Consider the following 24,483-nt stretch of genomic DNA (forward strand, 5'->3'; position numbering starts at 1 on the left):
CAGTGGATGTGAGCACCTTGGCCTCCCGAAGTGCTGGTGTCGAAATCCTGACCTCAGTGGATGTGACCATCTTGGCCTCTCAAAGTACTGGTGTCAAAATCCTGACCTCAGTGGAAGTGAGCACCTTGGCCTCCCGAAGTGCTGGTGTCAAAATCCTGACCTCAGTGGATGTGAGCACCTTGGCCTCCCGAAGTGCTGGTGTCGAAATCCTGACCTCAGTGGATGTGAGCACCTTGGCCTCCCGAAGTGCTGGTGTCGAAATCCTGACCTCAGTGGATGTGAGCACCTTGGCCTCCCGAAGTGCTGGTGTCAAAATCCTGACCTCAGTGGATGTGAGCACCTTGGCCTCCCGAAGTGCTGGTGTCAAAATCCTGACCTCAGTGGATGTGAGCACCTTGGCCTCCCGAAGTGCTGGTGTTAAAGGCATGAGCCACACCCCTGGCCCCTTCATCTTAGTCTTTACTTTCACAGTCATGCCTTCCCTTCATCATGTTCCTTTCTTTTACAGCAAATCCTCTCCTTAACATAGTGCTTGGTATAGGATGGATACTAAATAGTTATTAAATGAGTGAAGGAGGTGTGTATTAATAATATTTAGCTCTTTGAAAGTACTTCAGAGTTATTTGTTGAATCATTATTTGTAATGCCGTATAAAAACAAAGATTCCATTGAGGTAGTTTTTCTTATCTACTGCAATATTTCTTACTGTAATACCAAGGAATAAAATGTCTATCGCAGAGTAAGGTGACTATATCTTGGGTTTATCCTACGTCTATCTTTGGGTTTACCCTGAACAGCTAGCCATCTGAAGGCATGTCTCTGATAGAAGTGACTTTCTCCTGCACATCATTTAGATTTTGTGGCTAATCAGGAGTAGTTGTGTCAAGATCTCCATGTCTCAATGATCCACTTCTCAACTTTTGGCCTTATCCTGTCTCTGAGACAATACTAGGCAATTACACACCGACCACCCTTTTTCATCTCCTCTACTCCCAGCTGGAGCCAGACTTTATAACATCATTATTCAAACTTAGTCTCAGAATGAATCCCTAGTCACCACCCTCCTCACTTTCCCTTAGACTTCGCCTCTAACTGGGGTCCTTCTTTGGGGCCATGTTTACTGCCCTGTGACATTCCTCCTCATCTCTCTGTGTTTCTCCACCTTAACTCCTTGAAAATCTAGGCAATGAGCTCAAGAAATGTTTATAATCCCCTAGGAGCTGATAATGACCTGTCCATTTCTTAGGGACCTTATAGAGACTGTGAGCTAAAGTCACATTTTTGTGCTGTATTCCTGTGCCCTGTCTCCTATCTGTGCAAGTTCTCCCCACCTTGCCTTTCTGTTGTGGTGTACAAGGAAGAAACGAAAGGAAATAAGCACATTCCTTCTCTCTGGTGATATTAAGTTATTCACTATTTATTGCAGAGGTGACCCATGGTTAGAGCAGGGGGCTGGATCCATGTTAACACCAAACACTCTCTACAGAGGGAATTTTATGTCTTATTCACGTGTGCTATTATTTTGTCAAATATATGTAGATGCTCTTGTTAACACAATTTGAATATTTTAAAAGCACTGCTACAGTTATGGCAGTTTTAAAAATTATGTTTCTTAAATTATCAGATTTTGATTTTCAGAGACAGGGTCTTACTACATTGCCTCAGCTGGTTTCCAACTCCTGGGCTCAAAAAATCCTCCCGCCTCAGCCTCCCGAGCGGCTGAAACTACAGACACATGCCGCTGTGCTCAGATAAATTGTATGCTATTAAAAAGATTTCAGTGACACCTGATAGATAAATTTCTTAAGCTTTAAAAAGTGCCTTACTACTTAGAAAGATTGGAAGTGAAGACCTTAGGATCTTCTTAGAATTCACTAGTGAGGAGACTTCTTTCTCAACTGAAGAGAGAAATACAGGGGATTCTTAGCTTAGTTATTACTTTAGGTTGCAAAACTTAAAATTATGATGCATATTAGTAATTCTTTGTTCACAATGTTGACCTCTAAATGGCATTGTTTAAGGTATGTGAATAATTCAATATACCAATCTTCTGCTTTTGTTTCTTGCCCCAGATTGCATACAGCATTTCAAATGCTTTCAATGCTGCTGTTGTTCTTACTGGCAACAAATTAAAGTATCTTAAAAACATGGGTAATGTAGCAAAACAGAAACAATGGCAGTGGATGTTAGCACAACTACAAAGTACCTTTTATTTATTTGTTTATTTATTTTTGAGATGGAGTTTCACTTGTAGCCAAGGCTGGAGTGCAGTGGTATGATCTTGGCTCACTGCAACCTCTGCCTCCTGAGTTCAAGTGATTCTCCTGCCTCAGTCTCCTGAGTAGCTGGGACTACAGGCATGTGGCACCATGCCTGGCTAATTTTGTATTTTTAGTAGAGATGGGGTTTCTCCATGTAGGTCAGGCTGGTCTTGAATTCTCAATCTCAGGTAATCTATCCATCATGGCCTCCCAAACTGCTGGGATTACAGGTGTGAGCCACCATGCCTGGCCCAACAAAGCACATTTTAAACTGTTTATAAAGTAAGTGAAAGCATCTAACATTATGGGGCATGCCAGCAAGTCTTCAGTATTCTCATATGTGTATATGAGTAAAATATTTATTTTGCATTTGTAGTAATAATAATAACAATAATAATAGCTGTCACATAATGAGTGTTTACTATATTTAAAGCACCCCATAAAAATAATCCTCAGGTCAGGATTATTGGCCTCAGTTTATTGAGGAGGTTTTTCTATAAAACCTATATTCCTAACCACTATCCTACACTGATTCACTACAAAGAAAGAATACTTCTAGATCAAGTTTTACCAGGAGTGTGATGACGATACAGGCTTGGTTTAAAAATACCAGACACAGAGGAAATTTCTGTAGATTAATCTAAAGCTTAATTGTATTTAATAGGTTATTATCTTTCCAATGAATAATTTATGAGAATTTTTCATCTTTTCTTTAACTTAAATGTTTTCAATCATTGAATAACATAAGCTTTAGTGGAAAGCAACTGACAATGATTAAAATATGACAGAACTATCAAAACCTGAGGTCTATGTCAGAAACAAAACAACTTAATCAAAAAGCATTTTCTCATCGACATGCCTGTCACAGTGCCCTTTTTAAACTCGGGCTAGCTATCATGAAAAGAGTGTGTTTATAAGATAATAATGTGTAATAAAAGCCCTTGCGATATGACTTGCTGTGTGCTTCAGTTAAATGGTAGAATGACTAACGGCTGAGGAGTGGTGTCAGCAAGATGGGGCAGAATAGGAGGTCACCTACTTATATCTCCTTTCAAGAATTCCGCACCCATCCACAGGCAAAAGTCTCTTGGTGAGCCTTAGGATTCAGTTAAGATTTTGACCCTGGCAGAACCAGACACCTAGGGTGTTATTTTGAGAGTGCACCACGGTGGGAGACCTGCTGGTCATGATCACTGGTTCAAACCTGGAAACGACCCATTCCCTAAAGAATTTGGCTACAGCCCTGTTTAGCCTTGACCTGCAACCAAAGCCACTTTCCAGTGTTCTGGAGGAATCACACACACACTGGTGTCTTTGCTTCTACGCACACCAACACTGGTCTCCACAGTGGAATCCTAAGTTACCCTGTGAGTTGGCTCCAGGCCCCTTCAGTTGTGGTCCCAGCTTCGTGCTGCTCACACAGGGAGACTACACCCATCTGAGCCTCTTGTCTTGGTTACAGTCCCTCTCTGCCACAGCCTGAGACACATCCCACCCACACAGAGGACTGCTGGGAGATTCACCTATCTGAGCCACAGGATGGGCTCTGTTCCACAGCAAATCCTGAAGGGGCTCAATCTCAGCTCCAGCTCCTCTCACTGTAGTCAGGAAACTGTCCCAAAGGAGTAAGAATCTGCTGGAAGACTTGTCCAGCTGACCCACTGAGACAGGTTTGCTGGCCTTCATGCCACAGCAGATTCTAAAAGAACCCTATCTTGTCTCCAGTTCCTCTCTGCTAGAGCCTTGTAGGAATCTTGCCAAAGTATAGAGAATTACTGTGAGACAAGCCAGTCTGAGCCACTAGGGGAGGCTTGCCAGCCTCTGTTCCACAGCAGATACTGAGTCAATCTCAACGACAAGCAGGCACTGTCTCTGCCACACCAGGGAGCTTAATCAGTGCTCCCTGTGGCCTCAAAGCATCCCCTGCCACCAGACCTTACCCAGAAAGGGAGGCAAATCTCAACCATGTGTGTCTTTTTCAATTTTTTTTAAATTTCCATAGATCACTGGGGAACAGGTGGTGTTTGGTTACATATGACTAAGTTCTTTAGTGATTTGTGAGACTGTGGTGCACCCATCACCCGAGCAGTAGACACTGCTCCCTATTTGTAGTATTTTATTCCTCAGCCCTTTTTCACCCTTTCCTGCTGAGTTCTCAAAGTCCATTGTGTCATTCTTATGTCTTTGCATCCTCATTGCTTCGCTCCCACTTATGAGTGAGAATATACAATGCTTGGTTCTCCACTCCTGAGTCACTTCACTCAGAATAATGGTCTCCAAGGCTGCGAATGCCATTCATTTCTTTTTATGGCTGAGTGGGCATTGCAATATATACACATATCTCACAGTTCTTCATCTATCATCTATCTATCTATCTATGTATCTATCATCTATCTATGTATATATCTATCTATGTATCTATCATCTATCTATGTATCTATGTATCTATCATCTATCTATCTATCTGTGTATCTATCTATCTATCTATCTATCATCTATGTATCTATCATCTATCTATGTATCTATCTGTGTATCTATCTATCATCTATCTATGTATCTATCTATCTGTGTATCTATCTATCATCTATCTATGTATCTATGTGTATCTATCATCTATCTATCTATCTATCTATGTATCCATGTATCTATCATCTATCTATGTATCTATCATCTATCTATCTATGTATCTATCTATCATCTATCTATGTATCTATCTATCTATCTACCTATCATCTATCTATCTCAGTTTCTTTATCCATTCATTGATTGGTGGACATTTTGGTTGGTTTCACGTTTTTGCAATTGCGAATTATGCTGTTATAAACATGCGTGTTTCAAATATCTTTTTTGTATAATGACTTCTTTTCCTCCAGATGAATACCCAGCAGTGGGATTGCTGGATTAAATGGTAGATCTTTAAGAAATCTCCACACTGTTTTCCATACTGGTTGTACTATCTTACATTCCCTCCAGCAGTACAGAAGTGCTTCCTGTTCATTGCACCCATGCCAACATCTACTATTTTTTTTATTATGGCCCTTCTTGCAGGAGTAAGGTGGTATCGAATTGTGGCTTTGATTTGCATTCTCCTGGTCATTAGTGATGTTGAGCATTTTTTTCATATGTTCATTGGCCATTGGCATATCTTCTTTTTTTTTTTTTTTGAGACGCAGTTTCGCTCTTGTTACCCAGGCTGGAGTGCAATGGCGCAATCTCGGCTCACTGCAACCTCTGCTTCCTGGGTTCAGGCAATTCTCCTGCCTCAGCCTCCTGAGTAGCTGGGATTACAGGCATATGCCACCATGCCCAGCTAATTTTTTTGTGTTTTTAGTAGAGATGGGGTTTCACCAGGTTGACCAAGATGGTCTCAATCTTTTGACCTTGTGATCCGCCCGCCTCAGCCTCCCAAAGTGCTGGGATTACAGGCTTGAGCCACCGCACCCGGCCTGGCATATCTTCTTTTGAGAATTATCTATTCATGTCCTTAGCCCACTTTTTGATGAGATTGCTTGTTTTTTTTCTTACTGATTTGTTTGATTTTGTTGTAGACTCTGGATATTAGTCCTTTGTCAGATGTATAGATTGTGAAGATTTGTGCCCACTCTCTGCTGACCGTTCCTTTTGCCGTGCAAAAGCTCTTTAGTTTAATTAAGTCCCAGGTATTTACCTTTGTTTTCATTGCATTTGCTTTTGGGATATTCATCATGAAATCACTGCCTAAGCCAACATCTGGAAAGGTTTTTCCAATGTTATCTTCTAGAATGTTTATAGTTTCAGTTCTTAAAGTCTTTAATCCATCTTGAGTTGATTTTTATATAAGGTGTGAGATGAGGATTCAGTTTCATCCTTCTACATGTGGCTAGCCAATTATCCCAGCACCATTTGTTGAAAGGGTGTCCTTTCCCCACTTTATGTTTTTGTTTGCTTAGTCAAAGGACAGTTGGCTGTAAGAATTCAGGTTTACTTCTGGGTTCTCCATTCTGTTCCAGTAGTTTATGTGTCAATTTTTCTACAAGTACCAGGTTGTTTTGGTGACTATGTGTAGTTTGAAATCAGGTAATGTGATGTCTCCAGATTTGTTCTTTTTGCTTAGTCTTGCTTTGGCTATGCAGGCAAGCAAGCCTTCAGTTCCATATGGATTTTGGAATTGTTTTCTCTAATTCTGTGAAGAATGATGGTTGTATTTTGGTGGTGATTGCAGTGATGCTGTATTTTGTTAAGGATTTTAGCACAGGGATATTGGTCTGTAGTTTTTGGCTTTTGGCAGCATGCTCATTCTTACAGTATTGATTCTACCCATCCATAAGCATGGGATGTGTTTCCATTTGTTTGTGCCATCTGTGGTTTCTTTCAGCAGTGTTTTGTAGTTTTCCTGGTAGGAGTCTTTCACCTCCTTGATTAGGTGTATTCTGAAGTATTCTGGGATTTACAGCTTTGTAAAAGGGGTTGGGTTCTTGATTTGATTATCAGCTTGGTTGCTGTTGGAGTATAGAAGAGGTACTGATGTGTGTACTCTAATTTGTATCTGGAAACTTTGCTGAATTCTTTTATCAGTTCTAGCAGCTTTCTGGGGGAATCTTTAAGATTTTCTAGGTAAACAATCATAGTGACAGTCTGACTTCTTTACTGACGTGGATGATGCCCTTTATTTCCTTCTCTTGTCTGATTGCTCTGGCCAGGACTTCCAGCATTATGTTGTAGAGGAGTGGTGAGACTGAGCATCCTTGTCTTGTCCCAGTTCTGAGAGGAAATCATTTCAACTTTTCTCCATTCAGCATTATATTGGCTGTGGGTTTGTCATAGATGGTTTTTATTACATTGAGGTGTGTCCCTTGCATGCTGATTCTGCTGAGACTTTTAATCATAAAGCAATGCTGGATTTTGTTGAATGTTTTTTCTGCATCCATTGAGATGATCTTGTGATTTTTTTTTTTTTTAATTCTGTTTATGTGGTGTATCACATTTATTGACTTGTGTATATTAAACCATCCCTGCATCCCTGGTATGAAACCCACTAGATCATTGTGGATTAGCTTTTTGAAATGTTGTTGGATTCAGTTAGCTAGTATTTTGTTAAGGATTTTAGCACACATGTTCATCAGGGATATTGGTCTGTAGTTTTCTTTTTCAGTTGTGTCCTTTCTGGTTTTGGTTTTAGTGTGATACTGGCTTCATGGAATGATTTAGGGAGGGCTCCTTCTTTATCTTGAGGAATAGTGCCAATAGGATTGGTACCAATTCTGCTTTGAGTGTCTGGTAGAGTTCTGCTGTGACTCCATCTGGAATTTTTTTGTTGGTAATTTTATAATTACCATTTCAATCTTGCTGCTTGTAATTGGTCTGTTCAGGGTTATCTAAATCTTCCTGACTTAAGCTAGGAGGGTTGTATCTTCCCAGGAATGTATCCATCTCTTCCTGGTTTTCCAGTTTATGTGCATAAATGTGTTCATAGTAGCCTTGAATGATCTTTTGCATTTCTGAAGCGTCAGTTTTAATATTTACTTTTTTGTTTCTGATTGAGCTCACTTGGATTTTCTCTCTTCTTTTCTTGGTTAATCTTGCTAATGGTCTATCAATTTTATTTATGTTTTCAAAGAACCAGCTTTTTGCTTCATTTATGTTTTGAATTTTTTGTTGTTGTTGTTTCTTTTTCATTTAGTTCTACTCTGATCTTCATTATTTCCCTTCTTCTGCTGGGTTTGGGCTTGGTTTGTTCTTGTTTCTCTAGTTCCTTGAGCTGTGACCTCAGATTGTCTATTTGTGCTCTTTCAGACTTTAATGTGTAGGTGTTTGGGGCTATGAACTTTCCCCTTAGCACTGTCTTTGCTGTATCCCAGAGGTTTTGCTAGGTTGTACCAGTATTGTTTATTTCAAGGAATTTAAAAATTTTCATGTTGATTTCTCCTTTTTGACCCTATGATCATTCAGGAGTCGGATATTTAATTTCCATGTATTTGTATGGTTTTGAAGGTTCCTTTTGGAGATGATTTCCAGTTCTTGGAGAAAATTTCATGTGCTGTTGAATAGAATGTATATTCTGTGGTTGTTGGATGGAATGTTTGTATATATATGTTAAGTCCATTTGTTCCAGAACATAGTTTAAATCCATTGTTTCTTTGTTGATGTTCTGTCTTGATGACCTGTCCAGTGCTGTCAGCAGAGTATTGACGTCCCTTCACTATTACTGTGTTGCTGTATAGAACTCATTTCTTAGGTCTATTAGTTACTGTTTTATCAATTTGGGAGCTCCAATGTTAGGTGCATATATGTTTAGAATGTGATAGTTTCCTGTTGGACAAGGACTTTTATCATTATATACTGTCCCTCTTTGTCTTTTTTAACTGCTGTTGGTTTAAAGTTTATTTTGTCTGATGTATAAATAGCTCCCCTGCTCACTTTCGGTGTCCATTACATGAAATGCCTTTTCCCACACCTTTACCTTAAGTTTATGCAAATCTTTATGTGAGGATTGTTCACATTTTCCTGGGTACTACATAAGTAATTTTGAGCTGTATCGTGGATATTTTTAATGTTACATAGTGGAAACTCTGTGCTGTTTAATCTTCTGGAGAAAGCTGACATTTTTAAGTAGGCAATCAACCTAGTTATAATAGGAATATAAATTCTGTTCTGACTTTTGTTTTCAGGTATTCAAATCTCAGTTCAGTTCACAAAGGCTTTTTTTATTCTGAGACGAGTCTGTCCTGCTCAACAGCAGCTCAGGGATTAGGCTGAGAATTGTACAGAATTATACACAGAGTTCCTGCATACCCTTTTGTCTTTTATCAGGGATTTTCCTATAGTCTCTGGCAAACCTGGGCTATATTTCTTGGTTCTTTCAGTCATAAACACAAAGTTCTATTGGAGATTTTGCCATCAAAGCTGCCATTGCCATCGTGCTTCTCTGCAACTAGAGTCCGCCCTCAGGGCACAGCTCTATGGGTACATAAGTTGAAAAAAAAAAAAAAAAGAGGAAACATCCTTATGTGGGCAACATCTCCAAGTTCTGATTGCCTTTCACAATTTGCCTCCTTTATTTACTTTTAAGGTTTCTTACCTTACAGTTTTAAAAACATATTTTCATAAATTTTAGTTGTAATCAGTAGGAGGAATGGGCTGTAGTAGTCTTATGCCACATGCCAAAACTGGAAGAGCTAATTTTAATTCTCAGCATTTACATAATAGCCAATTATAATCAGTCTGTCAAAGGTTTCACATGACACCTAATATCTTTTGCTCTGTATCCTCTTTCATTTAGTTAGGTAATGACTCAGCTAAAGAGGGTATGCCAAGTACAATGTAGCCACTATACTTGGGGATACTTCATGGATACAGAAGAAGATGCTAAGGTCTCCGGTTGGAAATTATTTTTGATGAGCCAGACAAACATTTGAAGAGTCTTTCTGGGCAGTGTCTGACAGGAACAGGTATAGCCTAAAGGTACATAGTAGAATAATAGCCTGCTAATGCTGTAATACAATCTAGAATCAAAAATAAGAGCTCATAATTGTGAAGGCTTTAGCTCTCAGATCTTAGTTATGAGCTCTTGGGAAAATATTTAAACCTGCTGGATTTCAGTTTACTATTTTGTGACTATGGGTACAAAATGTTCCCACTTTCTTTTGGTGAAACATATCTAAGTGACAGTTCCTGACACACATGGTATAGGCAAAATAGCTTTTCATGATGTTCACAGAAGGCAAGCGAAACTGAAGACAAAAAACCTGGAAAAGTCAGAGAGTCTGTAGTTCATATGTAAGTCATGCGACAAGGAAAGAATGTACCACTTGTTCATTTGCAGGATTCTAATGAGTTGAATGGTAAGTGACCCTTGCTTTGAGGTAGTCTCTCTGTATGCACATTTAGACATTTTTTAAGGACTTATAACTGAGATAGGTAGTCAGTATATGTAGACTGCTTCCTTAAACATTAAAAATCTCCCCTGGAGGAAAACAGAATGCATAAAGCAGGAAAAAGAAGATTCTGTCACTCATGGGCTAAAGGGATGAGATAAAAGGACCTGAATGTTTTTGTCAAAATGAAGGCCTATCTGCGTTAGAGTTTTAACTCAGAAACTGCATGACTCCCAGCATTTACATTTTAATATTGGCTGTTAATAAAGAGTACTTTACTAAATAGAAATAAAATTTTTGTTCTCTGAAAATTATTTACCATTCTGTATTTTTTGCATATTCAAAATATAGTTCTGCTCTGCCCAGCAAAAGAATAGAAAATATAAAGCTTTTGCACAGATTCTAACAATCATTAGAATAAACCAGCAACCAACAGAATGGGAAAAATGTTTGCAATCTACCCAACTGACAAAGGGCTAGTATAGAGAATCTACAAAGAACTAAAACAAATTTACAAGAAAAAAACAATCCCATCAAAAAGTGGGTGAAGGATCTGAACAGACACTTCACAAAAGAAGACATTTATGAGGCCAACAAACATATGAAAAAATGCTCATCATCACTGGTCATTAGAGAAAGGCAAATCAAAACCACATTGAGATACCATCTCACTCCAGTTAGAATGGCGATTATTAAAAAATCTGGAGCGAACAGATGCTGGAGAGGATGTGGAGAAATAGGAACACTTTTACACTGTTGGTGGGAGTGTAAATTAGTTCAACCATTGTGCAAGACAGTGTGGTGATTCCTCAAGGACCTAGAAATAGAAAGACCATTTGATCCAGAAATCCCATTACTGAGTATATACCCAAAGGAATATACATCATTCTATTATAAAGACACATGCACACATATGTTTGTCGTGGCACTGTTTACAATAGCAAAGACCTGGAACCAACCCAAATGCCCATCTGCCCATCTGTGATAGACTGGATAAAGAAAATGTGGCACATATATACCATGTAATACTATGCAACCAAAAAAAGGGTCCCAGCACTTTGGGAGGCTGAGGCGGGTAGATCACGAGGTCAAGAGATCGAGACCATCCTGGTCAACATGGTGAAACCCCGTCTCTACTCAAAATACGAAAAATTAGCTGGGCATGGTGGCGCGTGCCTGTAATCTCAGCTACTCGGGAGGCTGAGGCAGGAGAATTGCCTGAACCCAGGAGGCGGAGGTTGCAGTGAGCCGAGATCGCGCCATTGCACTCCAGCCTGGGTAACAAGAGCGAAACTCCGTCTCAAAAAAAAAAGGATGAGTTTGTGTCCTTTGTAGGGAAATGGGTGAATCTGGAAACCATCATCCTCAGCAAAGTGACACAAGAATAGAAAATCAAACACTGCATGTTCTCACTCATAAGTGGGTGTTGAACAATGAGAACACATGGTCACAGGGAGGTGAACATCACATACTGGGGTCTTTTAGGGGCTGTGGGGATAGGGAAGGGATAGCATGGGTTGGGAGATTGGGGAGGTGTAACATTAGGAGAAATACCTAATGTAGGTGATGGGAGGATGGAGGCAGCAAACCACCATGGCATGTGTATACCTGTGTAACAATCCTGCAGGATCTGCACATGTACCCCAGAACTTAAAGTATAATAAAAAAAATCAAAATATAGTTATAAATGAAATGATTCTTTTAAAACAATTTTATAATATGTAAAGTTTCAGCATTTTGCTATTCTCTTTAGGGCTGTACTTGTTCATCAGTCTTTTAACTTCTTTATTGCTTCTTTTGTAGGTTAGAACTTTTTCAGGTCAGAATGTAGAATTGAGGGAGATTTGCAGAAAGGGCAGAGATAAGGGTACAAGAGTGTCAGAAAAGAAAAGAGAGAGAATAAATGAAATTTCAGTCATGTGGCGACCTATACATTGAAGGAAAGTGTTCAGGGTTTTTGAACATTAAAAAGAAAGTCCTCAACAAGAATTCACTTTATTTTTAAGTGAGATGAATGTTGAGATCAAATATTTGACACTTGACCATCCTTAGTTTAGTGTCAAGTATTATAGCTGGATTCACAGATCAAAGCTATTGATTTTTAAATATAGATTACACTTCTCTGGAATGTGGGTTTTTTCCACATGATGTACACTTAGGCAAACATTCGCTTATTTAACCGCTGTGTGTTAAGGGCATGTATTGTGCTAACCACCGTAAAGTATTCAAAGTATATTTTCCACAGTTTTTTTATACTCAGCAAATTTTCAATGCAATTGAAACTTCAGGATAAACTAAGGTAATCCAAGTTTTTAGAGCTGAGAGAAGGCAGTGAATATCAAATAGATGGTGTATATAGTAGAGATTCCAAACAGGAGCTTCAGGGAGGATGAGCAATTTGACCTAAGCCTAGAAGATTGCATTGGATGTATCAAGTAGATAGAAGGTAAATAGACATATGACATAGTCAGATAGAATGAGTGGTGTGTGTTTAGGAAATAAGGCGTGATCCATCTATGAGTGCTGTGTGTTTAGTTAACAAGGAGTGATCCATCTATGAGTGCTGTGTGTTTAGCTAACAAGGAGTGATCCATCTATGAGTGCTGTGTGTTTAGTTAACAAGGAGTGATCCATCTATGAGTGGTGTGTGTTTAGTTAACAAGGAGTGATCCATCTATGAGTGCTGTGTGTTTAGTTAACAAGGAGTGATCCATCTATGAGTGCTGTGTGTTTAGCTAACAAGGAGTGATCCATCTTTGAGTGGTGTGTGTTTAGGTAACAAGGAGTGATCCATCTATGAGTGGTGTGTGTTTAGCTAACAAGGAGTGATCCATCTATGAGTGCTGTGTGTTTAGTTAACAAGGAGTGATCCATCTATGAGTGGTGTGTGTTTAGTTAACAAGGAGTGATCCATCTATGAGTGGTGTGTGTTTAGCTTACAAGGAGTGATCCATCTAGATACAACATAAATTTTGTGTTGAGAGGTGAATGTAAGAGGTAGGTTATAGCTAGATTGTGTAGTACTGTAAGGTATTAAGCTAAGAAATTTTGAATTTACAGAGACTCTGTTAAAAATTTGTACTGATATAGCAAAATGTCATCTTAGAATGTTTTGTGCAGGAGGGAATTGGAGAAGAAAACAAGGAAAGGAATATTATAACAGTCAATCAAAGTAACCTATAGATAAATTGACAGAGAATGCTGAATAGGATTTTGAGAATAATAAATGTAATCTAAAATAAGCTAAAATGATTTGTTGAAGGTTATACATATGAGTAAAAAAAGGAATTCAAATATAGAAAAAAAGTAGAACTACAATTTGATCCAGCAATTCCACTACTGGGCATCAATCCAGAGGAAAAGAAGTCATTACATGAAAAAGACAATTGTACATGTATGTTTATAGCAGCATAATTAGCAATTGCAGAAATATGGAACCAGCCTAGATGCTCATCAACCAACAAGTGAAAAAAAATGTGATATATATACTTAGTTCTTTGTAGTTTCTGGATCTTAGCCCTTTGTCAGATGGGTAGCTTGCAAAATGTTTTTCCCATTCTGTTGGTTGCTGGTTCACTCTAATGATTGCTTCTTTTGCTGTGCAGAAGCTTTATTTTTTCTATACTTTTATGAACATATACACATCATGGAATACTATTCAGCCATAAAAATGAATGAAATAATGGCACTGGCAGCAACCTGCATGGAGCTGGAGACCATTATTCTAAGTGAAATAACTCAGGAATGAAAAACTAAACATTTTGTGTGCTCATTTTTAGATGAGTGCTAAGCTATGAGGACACAAAGGAATAGAATGATATCATAAACTTTGGAGACTTGGAGGGAAGGGTGGGATGTGGATGAGAAATAAAAGACTACACATTTGGTATAGTGTACACTGCTTGGGTGATGAGCTCACCAAAATCTTAGAAATCACTACCAGAGAACTTTTCCATGCAGCCAAAAAGCACCTGTTCACTAAATGTATTGAAATAAAAAAAAGAAATTTAAAAGAAAAGAAATTATAGAGAAATTTTGATTAGGAATTACTTGATGGTGTCACAACAATTTATAGAAATAAGTAATTTGGAATGAGAGATGGTTTCATTGGTAAGCAGAGGACTATATTGTACAACTGTTGAGTTTAAAGAGACGGCAAGATATTGGAATGTAAATGCCCATCAGGCAGTTGGAAACATGTAAGTGAAGGTCAGAGAAAGATTGAAAGTAGAGATATCAATTTAATAGTAATTCATATTATCTTTGTAGTTTCAAGACTGGGTAACATTTCTTAGCAAATTAGTTTCAAAGTTAAAGCCCTGAATACTGGAAAATATTCACATTTAGGAGCTAAGGGTAAAGCCAACATTGACTAAGCCACTATACATACGTATATCTTAAATTTGCAAGAGCCAAGGAAGCCTCAGAAATAGTGCTGTCCAAGAGGTTCAGAGAATGCAGACACAATCCACTTGGTGCCAATGTCCAGCAAAGATTCATGAAAAAGCTGGTGACAAAAAAGTTCAAACAGAAGTGGTGGTTAAAGGTGTTTGTCGGCTATTAGACAGAGGTCAGTGATGATAGGTTTTAGGACAATGAATGGTTTTTGTCATCAAATAATAATAACTAAGATGGCCAAATAGGAACAGCTCTGGAGTGCAGTTCCCAGTGAGAATAATGCAGAGGGTGAGTGAACACCGCATTTCCAAACAAGTTAGAAACTGCCCACAGACCAGGAGATTCCCAGGTTGAAAAGTGCCACGAGTTTCCACCATGGCTGTTTCAGCCGGCGCAGTGGGTCTCTGTACAAAAACTCATGGAAATCTGCGTGGCCATTTCAACTGGCTCCTGGAATGCCTGGGAGACAGAACCACCCATTCAACTGAAAAAAAAAGGGGGATGAAACGGAGCCAGGTGATCTGGCTAGGTGGATCCCATCCCACAAAGACCAGCAATCTGAAATGCTCTGGATTGAGTTTCGCAGCAAGTGCAGATGGACCCAGGACGGTCCAGCTCTGTTGGGGGAAGGGCATCTGCCATGACCGAGGTAGTCTGCCACAACCGAGGCATAGACCATTAGTGAGGCAGTCCACCATTATCAAGGCACTTCTAACTATACCTCTATCAACAAAACCACAAGTAAGTTACACAGCAGCTGGGCGGAGCCCATGGCAGCTCAACAATGCCTCTGCTGGCAGACTGTGACTAGGCTACCTCCTTGCTGGGCAGGGCAGTTCTGAAAAAAGGCAGCAGCATGTCAGGAACTTATAAATAAAGCCCCACCTTCCCAGGACCTGGGAAAGAAAGGTGGTTATGAGTTCTGCTGCAGCAGACTTAAATGTACCTGCCCGGCAGCTCTGAACAGAACAATGGAGCTCACAGCTCAGCACTTGAGCTCCTCTAAGGGACAGACTATCTCCTAAAGCAGCTCCCCGACCCCTGTATATTGAAAGAGTCACATCACAGAGGAGAGCTCAGGCTGACATCTAGTGGGTATTCTTCTGGGACAAAGATAACAGAAGAAGAAACTGGCAGCAACCCTTACTGTTCTACAGCTGCTGCAGGTGATCCCCAGGTAAGCAGGGTCTAGAGTGGATCTCCAGCAGTCCTGCACCAGAGGGGCCTGACTGTTAGAAGTAAAACTAAAAAACAGAAGGAAATAACTTCATCATCAACAAAAAGGACATCCACTCAGAGACCCCATCCCAAAGTCACCAATTACAAAGGCCACAGGTAGATATATCCACAAAGATAAGAAGAAACCAGTGCAAAAAGGACAAAAACACCCAAAATAAGAATGCCTCGCCTCCTCCAAGGGATCACAACTCATCACCAGCAAAAAAACAAAGCTGGATGGAGAATGAGTCTAATAAATTGACAGAAACAGGCTTCAGAAGGTGAGTAATAACAACCTTCTCTGAGCTAAAGGAACATGTTTTAACCCAATGCAAAGAAACTAAGAACCTTGAAAAAAGGTTTGACAAAATGCTAATGAGAATAAACAGCTTAGAGAAGAATATAAATGACTCCATGGAGCTAAAAAACACACACGAGAACTTCATGAAGCATACACAAGTTTCAATAGCCAAATCGACTAAGCAGAAGAAAGGATATCAGAGACTGAAGATCAACTCGATGAAATAAAATGAGAAGGTAAGATTAGAGAAAAAAGAGTGAAAAGAAATGAACAAAGCCTCCAAGAAATATGGGATTATGTGAAAAGACCTAATCTACATTTGATAGGTGTACCTGAATGTGATGGAGAGAATAAATCCAACCTGGAAAACACACTTCAGGATATTATCCAGGAGAACTTCCCCAACCTAGCAAGGCAGGCCAACATTCAAGTCCAGGAAATATAGAGAACACCACAAAGATATTCCTCAAGAAGAGCAACCCCAAGGCACATAATCATCACATTCACCAGGGTTGAAATGAAGGAAAAAATGCTAAGGGCAGCAAGAGAAAAAGGTTGGATTACCCACAAAGGGAAGCCCATCAGACTCATAGCAGATCTCTCTGCAGAAACCCTACAAGCCCCAAGAGAGTGGGGGCCAAAGTTCAACAATCTTAAAGAAAAGAAATTTCAACCTAGAATTTCATATCCAGACAAACTAAGCTTTATAAGTGAAGGAGAAATAAAATCCTTTATGAACAAGCAATTGCTGAGATATTTGTCACCACCAGGCCTGCCTTACAAGAGCTCCTGAAAGAAGCACTAAACATAGAAAAAAACAACCAGTACCAGCCACTCCAAAAACATACCAAATGGTAAAGAGCATTGACAAATGGAAGAAACTGCATAAACTTATGGGCAAAACAACCAGCTAGCATCAAAATGGCAGAATCAAATTCACACATAACAATGTTAACCCTAAATGTAAATGGGCTCAATGCCCCAATTAAAAGACAGGCTGGCAAACTGGATAAAAAGTTGAAACCCATTGGTGTGCTGTATCCAGGAAACCCATCTCACATGCAAGGATACACACAGGCTCAAAATAAAGGGAAGGAGGAAGATTTACCAAGCAAATGGAGAGCAAAAAAATATCAGGAGGTGCAATCCTAGTCTCTGATAAAAAAGACTTTAAACCAACAAAGATCAAAAGAGACAAAGAAGGGCATTAAATAATGGTAAAAGGATCAATGCAACAAGAAGAGCTAACAATCCTAAATATAAATGCAGCAAATACAGGAGCACCCAGATACATAAAGCAAGTTCTTAACAACCTACAAAGAGACTTAGACCCACACAATAATAGTGGGAGACGTTAAATTCCACTGTCAATATTAGACAGATCAATGAGACAGAAAATGAACAAGGATATTCAGGACTTGAACTCAGATCTGGATCAAGCAAACCTAATAGACATATACAGAAGTCTCCACCCCAAATCCACAGAATATACATTCTTCTCAGGACCATATCACACCTACTCTAAAATTGACCATATAATTGGAAGTAAATCACACCTCAGCAAATGCAAAAGAATGGATATCATAACAAACAGTCTCTCAGACCACAGTGCAATCAAATTAGAACTCTGGATTAAGAACTAACTCAGAACTGTACAAGTTCATGGAAACTGAACAACTGGCTCTTGAAGGTTGACTAGATAAACAATGAAATGAAGGCAGAAATAAAGATACTCTCCGAAACCAATGAGAACAAAGACACAACATACCAGAATCTCTGGGACACATTTAAAGCAGTGTCTAGAGGAAAATTTATAGCAATAAGTGCCATCATGAGAAGCAAGGAAAGATCTAAAATCAACACCCTATCGTCAAAATTGAAAGACCTAGAGGAGCAAGATCAGAAAAACTCAAAAGCTAGCAGAAGACAAGAGATAACTAAGATCAGAGCAGAACTGAAGGAGATAGAGATACAAAAACCCTTCAAAGAATCAATAAATCCAGGAGCTGGTTTTTTGAAAAGATCAACAAAATAGACCACTAGCTATATTAATAAAAAAAGAAAATAGAGAAGAATCAAGTAGTTGCAATAAAAAACAATAAAGGGGATATCACCACTTATTCCACATAAATACAAACTACCATCAGATATTACTGCAAACAACTCTATGCACACAAACCAGTAAACCTGGAAGAAATGGATATATTCCTGCACACTTGCACCCTCCCAAGCCTAACCAGGAAGAAGTTGAAATCCTGAATAGATGAATAACAAGGGCTGAAGTTGAGGCAACAATTAATAGCCTACCAGCGAAAAAAAGCCCAGGTCTAGATGAGTTCACAGCTGAATTTTACCAGACATACAAAGAGAAGCTGGTACCACTACTTCTGAAACTATTCCAAATAATCCGAAAACAGGGAATCCTTCCCAAATCATTTTATGAGACCAACATCATCCTGATACCAAAACCTGGCAGAGACTCAACAAAAAAAGAAAACTTCAGGCCAATATCCACGATGAACATAGATGCAAAAATCTTCAATAAAATCCTGGCAAACTGATTGCTACAACACATTAAACAGCTTATCCTTCACGATCAAGTGTGATTCATCCCGGGGATGCAAGGTTGATTCAACATATGCAAGCCTATAAATGTCATCCACCACATAAACAGAACCAAAGACAAAAAACACAGGTTTATCTCAATAGATGCAGAGAAGGCCTTTGACAAAATTCAACAGCCCTTTATGTTAAAAACTTTTAATAAACTATGTATTGACAGAACGTATCTTAAAATAATAAAAGCTATTTATGACAAACCAACAGCCAATATCATACTGAATGGAGAAAAACTGGAAGCATTCCCTTTGAAATCTGGCACCAGACAAGGGTGCCCTCTCTTCACTCCTATTCCATATAGTATTGGAAGTTCTAGCCAGAACAATAAGGCAAGAAAAAGAAATAAAGGGTATTCAATTATCAAAAGGAGGAAGTCAAATTGTCTCTATTTGCAGACGACATGATTGTATATTTAGAAGACCCCATTGTCTCAGCCCAAAATATCCTGAAACTGATAAGCAACTTCAGCAAAATCTCATTATGCAAAATCAATGTGCAGAATCAAAAGCATTCCTATACACCAATAACAGACAAAGAGAGAGCCAAATCAAGAGTGAACTCCCATTCACAATTGCTACAAAGAGAATGAAATACCTAGGAATACAACTAACAAAGGATGTAAAGGACCTCTTCAAGGAGAACTACAAACCACTGCTCAAGGAAGTAAGAGAGGACACAAACAGATGGAAAAACACTCTATGCTTATGGTTAGGAAGAATCAATATTGTGAAAATGGCCATACTGCTCAAAGTAATTTACAGATTCAATGCTATCCCCATCAAGCTACCTATGACCCTCTTCACAGAACTGGAAAAAAAACACCTTAAACTTCATATGGAACCAAAAGAGAGTTGGCACAGTCAAGACAATTCCAAGCAAAAAGAACAAAGCTGGAGGCATCACTCTACCTGACTTCAAACTATATTACAAGGCTACAGTAATCAAAACAGCATGATACTGGTACCAAAACAGAGACATAGACCAATGGAACAGAACAGAGGCCTCAGAAGCAACACCACACATCTACAATAATCTGATCTTTGACAAACATGAGAAAAATAAGCAATGGGTAAAGCATTCCCTGCTTAATAAATGGTGTTGGGAAAACTGGCTAGCCATGTACAGAAAGCAGAAACTGGACCCCTTCCTGATGCCTTATACTAAAATTAACTCCAGATGGATTAAACACTTAAAGGCCTAACACCATAAAAACCCTAGAAGAAAACCTAGGCAAAACCATTCAGAACATAGGCATAGGCAATGACTGCAAGACTAAAACACAAAAAGCATTGGCAACAAAAGCCAAAGTAGACAAATGGGGTCTAATTAAACTCCAGAGCTTCTGCACAGCAAAAGAAACAACTATTAGAGTGAACTGGCAACCAACAGAACGGGAAAAATTTTTTGTAATCTACCCATCTGACAAAGGGCTAATATCCAGAATCTACAAAGAACTAAAATAGATTTACAAGAAAAAAACTAACAAACCCATTCAAAAGTGGGTGAAGGACATGAACAGACACTTTTCAAAAGAAGATATTTATGAGGCCAACAAACATATGAAAAAATGTTCATATGTTAGAGAAATACAAACTCAAACCACATTGAGATACTATCTCATGCCATTTAGTATGGCAATCATTAAAAAGTCTGGAGACAACAGAGGGTGGAGAGGATGTGGAGAAACAGGAACACTTTTATACTGTTGGTGGGAGTGTAAATTAGTTCAACCATTGTGGAGGACAGTGTGGTGATTCCTCAAGGACCAAGAAATAGAAATTCCATTTGACCCAGCAATCCCATTACTGTATATATATCCAGAGGATTATAAATCATTCTATTATAAAGACACATGCATATGTATGTTGATTGTGGCACTGTTTACAATAGCAAAGACCTGTAACCAACCCAAATGCCCATTGATGATAGACTGGACAGGGAAAATGTGGCACATATACACCATGAAATACTATGCAGCCATAAAAAAGGATGAGTTTGTGTCATTTGGAGGGACATGGACAAATCTGGAAACCATCATTCTCAGAAAAGTGACACAAGAACAGAAAACCAAACACCACATATTCTCACTCATAGGCAGGTGTTGATCAATGAGAACACATGGACATGGGGAGGGGAACATCACATGCTGGGGTCTGTTGTGGGGGAATAGGGGAGGGATAGTGGGGGTAGGGAGGTTGGGGAGGGATAATATGGGGAGAAATGCCAAATATAGGTGACAGTGCGATGGAGGCAGCAAACCACATTGCCATGTATGTACCTATGCAACAATCCTGCATGTTTTGCACATGTACCCCAGAACCTAAAGTACAATCAAGAAAAAAAAAGAAATAATAAGTAATCTTTGAAGTCTATGTTTCTTTGGCAAAAAAAGTCATGAAACACAACAGAATATCCAGCTCTGGCCAGGTTCTCTTCACTATCCGTTGCATCTTATTCTTTGAAGTAGTAGATCAGTGTCAAAATGTGCCAATTCTGGGAGAACAATTTTTATTCATGGAATGAAGGACAAAAACAGTTGATAAGATGATTGTTATTAGGAAATCATCAAAAAAAAAGAAAACAAACAAAGGAAATCATCTTTTACTTAAAACTTGACATTTGTTTAGACTGAAGTACATTTATGATGAAACAATGACAAATTTCCTTTAAGAATCTAGATTTTAAAAACCAGCAAAAAATTAAGACTGTAAAAGGACTCAGCCAAGTAAATTTTAAAAGCATATGCAGAACAGTGCTGTTTTCCTGTGTCAAACATTGCCATTGTCTGTGCTTTATTTTCACAACCCTCAACTATTATCTTCGCCAAGTACAAGCGTTATCTCTGTTCTGCTCCAGCAGGCACCACAATTCACTGTAGAGTGCCAAGTACCAAACTCACATTGTGTGTACAGTGCCAAGTACCAAACTCACGTTGTGTGTAGAGTGCCAAGTACCAAACTCACATTGTGTGTAGAGTGCCATTTGAGATATCAGGGTACTAGCCACTTGGGTTATATTTTCAAAGTGCTCCCATTGGCACCAGAAAGCCATCTGGAATGCAAAAAATCTGCAGCAGGAGAGAGGAAAACAAATCTAGAAATGAAAAAGACGGTAGAGGAATCCGTGGGACCAAGAGATGCCTGCACAGCACAGATTGAGATAGTCCAACCCATACTTACAGAATCAAAATTCTAGAACCACGTATTTTGAAAATCAGAACCCCCAGGCTACATTCACACATAAAAATGTAAAAGAAGAGTTTAAATAAAAAAATAAAAAGTAATACAGTTTTAGTGTATGTGTGGGTTCCTGTGTTTGACTCTACTTCTCTCTCTCTCACGTCAATTTTCATATAGAAACTACTTTTCCCATCCTGTGTCTTATGAAAGGATTGAATGAACAGTACCACATTTGAGGTGTCTTCTATCTTTCCTGACATTTCTTGCTGCTTGTTTTAAGAGGCTGAGAAAGCGTGGGCAGATTCAGTATCAGAAGAGAGTTTCATCCTAATGGTTACGTTTAGCACCTTTGGAATGCTAGTATTCTGGAGCAAGAAGAAGAGAGATGCCTAGAAATAACGCAGACTAGAAAAAATCCATGAAGTCAAGAGAAAATGCATGGAGAGAAACTGCAGAAGTCAATGGAAGAGAGCATTTTAAGGAAGGATACATGGAAAAGGGCTAGAGAGACTTTTTAAAGAATATTTCAAATCTAACTGGTTTTTATATGTTTCTTTATTATATAAACTGAAATCGTGTTTTAAAAAATTGGGTATAAGCTTTCACATTTTTTCACTACTTCATCAGTCTCTGTTCACTAGAGTGAATCACATTGTGATGCTTTGAAAGGGAAAGTTTCAGCAATTTTATTTTAGCTTGTGATCTCACAGGAGGAAAGTAACTCTCAGAGCAAAGCTTCATAGATTTAATAAAAGATAAACAATTCTTTTCATCAAAATTAATATTAAATATAACAGAATTCTAGGCATAAGAATTCATTTTAATATTAATATAAAATCAAGCACAATTTTAGTCTGTTTTGGTATGTGAACATACTAAAGGATCAACAAATAAATAACACTTAGCTAAAACCTGAGTTTCGCAAAGAAAATATGTTGAGAATTTACAGATGGATTTCTATGTCATTTAAATTAGAAAGCTGTTTTAAGCAGAAGAAACAAAATAGTCATTTAAAACAAGCTGTGGAAAATGCAATGCATAACTTCACTGTGATGATTTTTGGAAGATGAAAAAAATCCTAGTCATTAGTTCTTCACATGAAAAGTAAGTTGACATTCTGGTATTTAACAAAGGCTTTACTGAGCACCTGCTGTGTAACTGGCCCCATTCTATACACGTTGGGTTATAGCAGTGGCACAGGGGAGGGGAAAAAAATAAAGCAGAAAAGAAAGGTTGAAAGTGGCAACAAAAGGAGGCGCTTCAGTTTTACATATGGGAGTCAGACAGGACTTCACTGAAAAGGTGACAGTAAAATACAGGCATTCAGGACATGTGAGGTCGAACCCTGCAGAATACTGATCCATGAGATTGGGAAGAGCACTCGAGGTAAATGGATTAGCAGACACAAAGGTCCTGAGGCAGCAACATGCCTGCCATATTCAAGAAACATCAAGGGAGGCACTGAGGCTGGCATGGAGTGGGTAAGAGAGGCTGTGGCAGGAGATGAGGTTAAGAGATCACGAGGACAGATTGACAGGGTCCTTCAGGTCATTAGCAGGTACCTTGGCTTCCACTGCAAGTGATATGAGACTCCTTCCCCAAAGGGACATGAAGAGGGGAATGACAGGACTGACTTTTATTCTCAAAGGAGCCTTCTGGCTGCTAGTTTAGAAAGAGATTATACAGAAGGGCAGAAGCAAGGACAGCTGTTAAACTGCAGCAGTAATTTAAGTGAGATGCTGGTGACTTGCACCAAAAGTGGTAGCAGTGAAGGAGAAAGCTGGTGTGATTCGGAATTTATTTTGAAAGCATAACGACGGAATTTGCCGGTAAAATCAAAGTAGCTTGTGGAGAAGGAGAGGAGTCAAAACAACTCTAGGATTTTAACCTGAGTTAACTAGAGAATGAAGACGCTATTTATTGAGATGAAAAAGATGGCAAATGATGCAGGTTTAGAGGGGCAGTCACGAAAAGTTTGATTGGAGCATGCCGAGTCTAAGATGCCGATTATACTTATACTCGAATTGTTGATAGTCAGTTGTACATACAACTCTGGATTGCAGATGAGATTTCCAAGCTGGAGTTGTAGATTTGGACAAGAAAAACAAGTAAGTAATATTTAAAGCCATGAGGCTAGAGGTAGAAAAAGAGGAGAGGTCTAGGATTAAATTTTAGGGCACTAAAATCTTTCAATGTTAAGAGATTAGGGAGAAGAGAGGAACTAGCAAGTAAACTGAGAAGTGAGACTGAAACAAGTGTTACTACTTCGTGAATAAGTCTGTTTTGAGAGCACTGGGAATGTACAGGTTCTCATGGCCCTAACTGGTTTTTCACTTTTTTCAGGGTCATTTGGTCGTTTACTATGTACTTCTAACTTAATCTCAGTCTTAAGCTCCTGCTCTTCCCCGTTCACTCCTTCTACCCCTGCTTCGTGCTTGCATCACGCTCATTTGGAATATCTTCATTGGTACTGTGACTTCATCGAGTGTAAAATACATTTTTGAAAAGTGTCAAAAGTAATTTGATGATTCATCTGGTGAATGAAATGGGTGACCAGTTGGTTAATATTGCTTTTGATCAAAAATTAGGTGTGACCGTTGAGTAACATCACCAAGTTTCCTGTGTGGTTTATATGCCCAGTCTAAAAGCAATTT

General features: G+C 38.9%; 1 protein-coding gene across 4 annotated transcripts in view; it reads right to left on the reverse strand.

The window, feature by feature from the left end:
• PIK3C2G (phosphatidylinositol-4-phosphate 3-kinase catalytic subunit type 2 gamma) overlaps positions 1 to 24,483 on the reverse strand; it is a 414,912-nt gene that overhangs the window by 18,727 nt on the left and 371,702 nt on the right. Inside the window, exon 31 of one of the 4 annotated variants that reach the window (XM_035255240.3) lies at positions 7,805 to 14,621. The exons of the other annotated variants lie outside the window; for them this stretch is intronic. Within the exon in view, the coding sequence (XP_035111131.3) occupies positions 14,538 to 14,621 (84 nt within the window). The 3' untranslated portion in view covers positions 7,805 to 14,537. Of the gene's footprint in view, positions 1 to 7,804; positions 14,622 to 24,483 lie in introns of those variants that run through there. 4 annotated transcript variants of the gene reach the window in all.

The sequence above is a fragment of the Callithrix jacchus genome, chromosome 9 (assembly GCF_049354715.1).
Source record: "Callithrix jacchus isolate 240 chromosome 9, calJac240_pri, whole genome shotgun sequence".
Taxonomy (NCBI): Eukaryota; Metazoa; Chordata; class Mammalia; order Primates; family Cebidae; genus Callithrix; species Callithrix jacchus.